This window comes from Rhododendron vialii, chromosome 2a, assembly GCF_030253575.1.
Source record: "Rhododendron vialii isolate Sample 1 chromosome 2a, ASM3025357v1".
Lineage (NCBI taxonomy): Eukaryota > Viridiplantae > Streptophyta > Magnoliopsida > Ericales > Ericaceae > Rhododendron > Rhododendron vialii.
In genome coordinates, this window is record NC_080558.1 from 12,720,523 (window position 1) to 12,729,039 (window position 8,517).

Here is an 8,517-nt window from a genome sequence, read left to right on the forward strand (position 1 = left end):
AATTTATTCACGTGTTTTCGTGAATAAAATATTGTGTATTCTTGAATAAAACGATGTACAGATTTGTATTCATGTTTTTTCATGATTTCAATGACAAAATTTTGGGAGAATGTTATGTTCATTAAATCGGTTTCAGTATAGATTAGGAACAGTCATGAATCGCTGAAATAATGATGGTAATTTAACCATGACATGCTGACCATGATAATACCTATTTTAATGGTAATTTAACCATGTTTCATGGAATAAGTTTATGGAAAATTATGACCTATGTGGATAATATATGAACAATTGAACATGATTAATACACTAAAAAATATGGTTAACTTATCATGTTATATCGACCAACGCTTGTTTTTTATGGAATATAATTCATAATTCATGAAATAAGGTTACGAACCAAAAAATGCATTGTCAAGTGATGCAAATTCCTTGTCAAATGATCATGTTATATTGGCCAAGACCAGTTTCCTTGCAAGTTGGCCAATATTTGATGGTAAATATTTCATTTGATATGGTCACTTTGTCATGCCAGTTTTGATGGTTAATTATCCTCTTGACTCTTGAGCCATGCCATGTAAGAAGGGAAGAAAGGAGGATTTTCAAATTTTCAAATATCCCAAGAAACAAATCCCACTGATTTCTTGTTCTATTTATTGCGGACGTTATCTTAAGTTTAACCCAGTATATAACATCCCAAGAATGGAGTAAATCATTTGCACCATCACCATGAAATGCCTGTTCGAATCATGAAAATAATTAACATATCCATGGTGGACTACGTCTAAGCAGATCTGATTTTTATTCTCATTGCACTTATGTGGTTTTTAAGTTTCATGGTAAATTATTTGCATCATTTACCATGAAACGGGTTTGCATGTAGTGTAAACACTAATCCGATTATTTGAAATTTTGAAACCATCCTATTATATCTCACCTGATTGCATTAGATAGGTTTTAAACCACTCCCTTTAATGTAGGAAACATAAGAATGTAAATATATTTTCTCTATGTATTTCTATATAAACATCATAGTAAAAGGTTAATACTTTTAATTCACTCATTGAAGGATGAAATCATAAGCACGAAATACTTACTATTGAGGATAGATATTTAAATAATCCATATTCGTTCTTCAGAGGGGTAGAATTGTAGTTTAACAGCGGGTGTGAAGAGAAAAAAGGAGGTGTATATTCGAAGGTCCCTACATCTAGGCGTGCTCACCATACGCAATGCATTTCTACCTTGTTTTGGCACATCAGAGGGGGTAGAATTGTAGTTTAACAGCGGGTGTGAAGAGAAAAAAGGAGGTGTATATTCGAAGCTCCCTACATCTAGGCGTGCTCACCATACGCAATGCATTTCTACCTTGTTTTGGCACAGAAGAAACCAGAAAATTCTAGCCTTCATCTGATCAATTTGGCTCCTAAAGGTGCGAATTCTCTCTATAAACAGTTGTTCACTGATTCTTACCCTCTCATCTCTCTTTCCAACCCTCCAAGACTCGATTTTTTCATTGTTTTGCCTGGCGAAATCTGTTGGTATGTCATGATTGCCTGCAGACGTTGATTACACAATTGGGATTTTGTTGCTTCATCTTAATGTTCAGTTATTTGTTGAAAGGATAAGGTTCAGGTGGTTATTTGGTTGATTCTTGAAGTACCCAATTCCCAGTTTGATGAGTTCTGGCTTGGTTTGATGTTCAAATTGCACATTTTATGAGGTAACAATTTGATTACCAATTGATGGTGGTGAAATTTTGAAAGGGTTTTTTGTGGATTTGGGTATTTGTGGTGTTACACCCAGAAAAAGTTGCTTTAGGGTTTTCTAAGCCCTTGGTTTGTCTGAACTTTGTATGTGCTGTTGATCTGAATTGAGTTCTCATTTTTATTACACATTGGTGCACTGTGTGCTTATTTGGAGAAGGGATTTAGATGGGGAAGCCAATTTTGTATGAGATCCTGGAAAAACCTGCTACAAGTTGTGTTATAGCAATGTGCACTGCAATTTGGTTGTATATACAGAAGAAAAACATCGGGTATTCACACGTGGGGTTAAGTTACGAAACCGCAATTGAAGGGCACTATTGGAGGATAATAACGTCTGCATTTTCCCACATAAGCATCATTCATCTTGTTTTCAATATGAGTGCACTTTGGAGTCTTGGAGTTGTGGAGCAGTTGGGGCACATGGGATTGGGGACGGAGTTTTACCTCCATTACTCGCTTGTGTTGGTAGTGGTATCGGGTGTGCTAGTTTTGGGAGCTTACCATGTTTTGATCCAAAAGTTCAAGTTGGAGTATTTTCGGAGAGTGACAGCCATCGGGTATTCGTGTGTTGTTTTTGGCTGGATGACGATTCTGGCGGTGAAGCAACCCTCTTCCAAGTTGAACCTCTTTGGGTTTCTTTCTCTTCCAATTAGTTTTGCACCATTTGAGTCGCTTATCTTTACTTCAATAATTGTTCCTCAAGCAAGTTTTCTGGGCCACTTGTCTGGAATTATTAGTGGTTATGCTATTGCTTGGGGTTTGATTCACGGGATGAACAATTATTGGGCAGTTTCTATGTTGGGATGGATCATATTTGTGTTTGTGTTGAGTTTGAAGCGATCTGGTGCATTTCATTTCAACTTTCTTGAGATTGAGTCTGTTACAGACCCATCATTGCCTTCTATGCGGTTTGCTTCAGGAAATGGTAGGACATTGCAAATGAGTTCATTGCCAGTTGTGGGTGTCAATCTTGCGTAGCTCATGTTCAAAACCTATTGCTTGTGCAAGCATGCTCAACTTGGGGGCATCCTGTATTTCCTTTGTGCATTGTTCTTCGCTTGCAATTGCGGGAATTTTCGTGGATCATGGAAGATTTCCAAATTTGCAGCTATGTATTTTCAGACGGTGCTTTAGCAACTAATTGGATTGTTCAATACACGCTATTCTTACAAGAAAGTGGTATCTAGAGGTACTGGTAATTACTTTTTTCATGTTTCATTCATTGTACTAGATGCGGGTTTCTGTTACGTATAATTTAAAATTTATGGTCCGTACAAGTCCAATGGACATTGTTTGAACATGATCTCTTCCCTTAATGAAATAGCAATTTTCCTGTGGATGTCGACACAACCAGTGGAACTCTGATATTGCTAGATTTGACATTAGTTACCGATTTGCATTTGATGTGACTAGGTTTTGATTTGACATACAATTTATCGACATCTGGGAACTGCTGCTTATGTTATGTAGCTTATTTTCAGTAGAGTCACAAAACCGTTAGAACTTTGCAAAAGTTGGTGGCATTCTATCTTTTTCTGTTAATCTGTAATAGTGTTACAGTCAACGAGATATCTAGTTATAGTGAGTAGCTCATGAATGCATCGATCTGTAAATCGTCTTATGTTCATAGTGATATGCTGTCGTTGTGAGGAGTGTTAGTGCACTGCAAATGGCTTCGATGAGAGAGAGACACTTAAAATTAGAGTTGTGCAGAGACAAGAGGAGAGAGAGATACCTACCTACCTTTGAGTATTGAAATAGTTATAGTTTCGCCGCGCTTAAAACTTTTGATTGTTGTGACTTCAACCCACTTAAAATGTTTTTATAATTGCATTTTTGACCAAAATTTTCCAGGAAGTGTCCTGAGCAAGTTCTTGGGGGTGTCTAAGTGTGTTGGGAAGTGTCCAACTGAAAATAGAGAGAAAAAGTGTCCAACACTTAGAAATCAAGTGCCGGACGCGAGTCATGAGTGTGTCCTTGGAATTTCCCGGCGTGTCAAGAAGAGTTTCCAACTAAAATTATTCAAAATAATCAGGACACTTTGAAATTGAGTGTTGGACACATGTCTGTGTCCAGAGAGTTCAGTACGTTGCCTTCAATAAAGTGTTGGTGGTATATAGGACATCATTTTGTTGAGTACACCGATTAACATTGATGTGCTACAAACCGTAAAAAATATGAAAGTTAAGAATCACACCAACAAAAATGGGAGTGGCATTAACAAAAATGGGAGTGGCAAAATCAATTCCCTTTTTATACTGTATGAAGCTTATCAAATCGAGTTTGAGCCAAGCTTGGAAAATCGATGAATTCCAAATGTATTTCAAAGATTGGCGGTTGGTTAGCAAAACGACCCGAACTCAATGAAACTTTTAACGCCTTGAATGTCGAGCTCGAGTAGCTTGATTTGTTTTATGTCTGTATGTATTAGGCACCAACTTCCGAACTGTTCTTGATACCCCTTCAATTGCTAATTTTCAGTACGAACACTCTCATGTTTTCAGCTGAGCAATCTCCCTGCAACATAGAACTAAAATTTGCTGATTAAAAAAAAAAAAACACCACCGAAGGAGGCCGAAGACTACGAAAATAACACCAACCAAAGCAAAGTACTCTCTCTTCTCTTTCTACCTCTCTTTGTTCAGCATGTGTAGGTCACTAATTCAATGGAAGTGAAATTTCTGCAAATTAATCTGCTGCCGATGGAGTGTTCTTACCACTGGGGGTTGTGACCGATCACGTCTTTCCTCCCAACGGGTTCCTTCGAAATTGTGGAGTTCTTGCTAGTGTCTTTCATCCCAACAGGTTTCTCGAATAAGTAGAGTTCTTAGTAGGACGATAAGCCGAGCTTTTGTAAGCCTTGTGCTGAGCCAAATGGTGTTTGCAAAGGGATGAACCTGGTTTCTGGTTTTTTACAGTGCCTACCTTTTCCGTCATTCCAACTGCAGAACATGGTTTCCTCTTTGTCAAACCCTAGCTGGTCGTCCCACCCATGGGTTGTCAACATGATAAGGGCGAACCTGCGCTTGCAACATAGTAGGGTTCGATTCCCCCTGGAGACAAACCATGATTTAAGTGGGGGCTATGGAGGTGGATTGCTGTGCTAGTCTCCCCCAAGGTTTGGATTGCACAGTTGGGTCCAATAGTGGTTCGACTGCAGGGTTGTTCCTCGGTTACCAAAAAAAAAAAAACCCTAGCTGTTCCTTCCTTTCCTCTGCACCATATCCATGTCCTGTATTCTCACTAACGATCAAGCAAATCTTCTTTCGGAGCGGCGTTCTTGACACTCTCCTGTTCTCCATTCATAGACATCTCATTTGACGACGAGCTGAGAAAGAGTATTATTTCAAGGCAATGTTACAAGCAAATCAATATGATGATGGTAAAAGTTCCAAAAACGGAAAAAGACCCATAAAGACTGACTTTGTCTTTTTCATTGTCTTATTTGAATTTTTTTCAACTCCAGTCTACCTTTTTATACGTTTCTGATTCCTCTCATCGAGACAAAAAATATGGTGTAAAAATTTCAACTTTATTTAGTAGAAATTAGTAAGAGATAACAACCAAAAAGACTGTCAAAAAATCTGGATAAAGTTTGGCCAAAGGGGCCCTTGGAAAAATCATTAGTTACGTAATTTGAAGGCGAAACCTAGCTACATTATTCAAAATGAAGAACTATTAGTGGGTTCTTGACAAGTCCACAGGAGTCTCCAAACGTCAAGTATCACACGGAGCTATCGTCTTCATCAATCTATAGCAAGGTTTTTAAATCCCCTACAGCGGAGAAAATCCAAGTAATGTGCGTATGTAAACTACCTAGAATACCTTGAGTTGTTGGAAAAAAATTCAAGCAATGTGCATTACCCGTGCAAACTATGTACACTTTTCTTAATCCATGGATTCAGAGAGTATGACAGAGCAAAACATCGTGCAAGATGACTCATAAATTGACACGAAATCGAATGACATCTCAACAATGCTTCATGTGGTAGATTTGAGGTTGAATGATTGTTTGAGAAGTGGAAGTTAGAGATATCGCAAAGTTGAGGCCAACAGGTTTCACAAACGATGAATGGGTATCAGAGATTCTCTCCATTTAACTGTCATTCTCTTTCGGATTTCCTCAAAACTTCTTGTCAATTGCTCATAGATTTTCCATGCTTGCTTGCTAAAAGGAACGTTGGCCTTGGCCATGTAAGCGACGAAGCCATTTAGGTTAGAGGGGGCCAAAATATCCCTGCCTCTATTGCCTTCATTGATTTGTCGTGGGGAGGACTGAAGGGGCCATTTTGGTCAATCCGCAACTTTGGGCTAGTGGCCCACGAGCACTGTTCATGTAGTGCAACTAGTGTTTAAAAATTTACTTTAGTGAGTTTTCAGACTTTTCAAGATTTTCCTATATGTCCTCTTTTGCTTCTTTCTTTCTTGCTATTTTATCTTTTGCGTGGAGACTAATTGGTAAAACTAGCTGGCCCAAATCCATTGTATTTCACCTTTCTGACACTCTAGATTTCGTTTGAGATCTTGAGAGAAAGAGAGAGAGAATGACTTAGATTTTGTGTGAGATCTTTGCATTTCGTGAGGGTGAGAGAGAAGAATAAGAATCATATTCGAATCAGAACCATCCGGAAATCATACATGAATTCAGCACTAGAGAGAGAGAGAGAGAGAGAGAGAGAGAGAGAGAGAGAATTAAATAAAGATTTGATTATGATTATGGTTCTGGTTCTGGTTGTAATGCCCTGAATTTTGGGTACGTTAAATGGACAATTTCATTGAAAATCTAAATAGAGTCTGGCTCAATATTACATCATAATTCTCCCAAGAGTACTTTATTAAACAAAAGGAGGGTAGACTAGGGTTCCTATCTACTGCTCCGCCTCTTCTTCCATTCTGGCCAGTTCTTCGGCTCCAAACGCTTCCAAGGTGTAAAGTTCACCCTGTTTATCTATAAAATCTGACACATTATACCGGCGTCGCCACCAATATAATATGTCAGGGTCACCAAAGGTAACACCGTGAGCTACGAAGGCTCAATAGAATAACCCATGCCCTCTATCCCTTAACTTACAAACAATATCAACAATTTAAACATAGTGCGAGCTTAACTAGCCAAAATAGTTAATAATGACACATCCGCATTCGATATTCAATCAACGATGATGTTGCGGATAAAAAAAAAACGATGATGTCCAAGATTCTGAGTTTCTCCTACGCGACTCATCGTAGACCGTGTCTCTATTTTCACTTTTCATAACCAAATCAACATTTTCAAAAAATCCGTTTTTAACACACCCAACCTCGGTTCCGCCGTTCCGGTCTCCCGAGTATCCTCGCAATGGTTCCGCCGCATCGGGTTCCCATTGGCACACTTAGCATTGGCTCCTCTCCGCGGATAACCAAGCCACACACCCAACTTCGGTTCCGCCGTTCCGGTCTCCCGAGTATCCTCACAATGGTTCCGCTGCACCGGGTTCCCATTGGCACACAAAACACACACCACACAATGGGCTACCATGTCCGGCCACATTGCGGTTTCCAAAATATTTCACCCTTTCAAAACACGCCTTTTCGTTAACCACACCCTAGGTGTCATATTTCTAACTTTCTCGATTTCCGTGTTACGTTTTCATGCATAGACTCCGCGGTAGGACTTTTCACAAAAATAAGCATAAATCATTCATTGAAACTACACTAGCAAGATCATTTAACTCAATATTACTAAGCATGCTCGAAAAGATCAAAATATGAATACTTCAAATCAAGCGTTAAAATCTTATCTTTCGAAAATCGTTCTATCTTACTTTTTGAGAAATTCTAAACAACATATGTTTATTCGGAGTTACCAATTGATTGTTCTAACGTGCTTATACCTCCATTAGTGAAAATAAGTTCGTTAACTATCATGCATTTCAAACGATATAAACGAAAGATAACCTTATCTATTCTAAAGAAAATGATCAAGAAAGTTGTACTTTGAACTTACGGACATTCTACTTTCCAATATATGATTCTATACTATCCGTAGAGTTAGTAGACTAGGGATTCTACCTTACTTCGGGGCGGTTGGTCGGTTCTTGAGAATCGGTCGTCGGTTTTGCGGATCGGCCGCGTAACAGCTCCGAAGTGCTTCGAAAGGAAAAGAGATGAATTTTCTCCTCCTAGAAACAACTTTGCTACTAAAACTAAACTGCTTTAAAGATCTAGAGGTGGTTTTGGAGGTGGTGTAGTGGCGACTTAGGTTGATGATTTGATTGCTAAATAATAATAAAAACTAAAGAACAACAAGAACAACAAGAACACAAAGTAAGAATGCAAGAGTGGGAGAGTGAATTGGTGTGAAAAAAATGAAGTGTGAGGGTTCCTATTTATAGGAGAGCATGGAGGCCTCCTCCTTTCCCAAAAACAGCCGAAACTCTCTCCCCCATGCTTTCATCATTTTTTGTTTTGTTTTGTCAATTGATTGATTGGGTGGTGAAATGTGAGGTCAACCATTTGTACAAGTAATAGGCTAAAAAGGGGTCAGATTATGATTTTCCTAACTAGGGTCTCATCATTTTCTAGCACTAGAAGTACTAACTTAAGGGGAAAAAAAAATTAAAAAAAATGGGTTGAATTGACTAGACTAAATTTAGAAAGTTCACAAGTGGAATTGTCATCCCTTGGCAGAGTTTGGACTGGAAAATAATCCAGTGCTTTGCGCACAAAAGAGAGGATTAGATCAATGGACCAATTAAAATGTTAGAAT

General features: G+C 38.5%; 1 protein-coding gene across 1 annotated transcript; it reads left to right on the forward strand.

Moving 5' to 3' along the window:
• The first annotated feature begins 1,269 nt into the window (after window positions 1-1,269).
• On the forward strand, window positions 1,270-3,119 carry LOC131316441 (RHOMBOID-like protein 13). The gene has a single exon (XM_058345802.1). It carries the CDS (start codon window positions 1,935-1,937, stop codon window positions 2,745-2,747), a length of 813 nt encoding a protein of 270 aa, XP_058201785.1. The 5' UTR covers window positions 1,270-1,934; the 3' UTR covers window positions 2,748-3,119.
• Window positions 3,120-8,517: the final 5,398 nt, after the last annotated feature.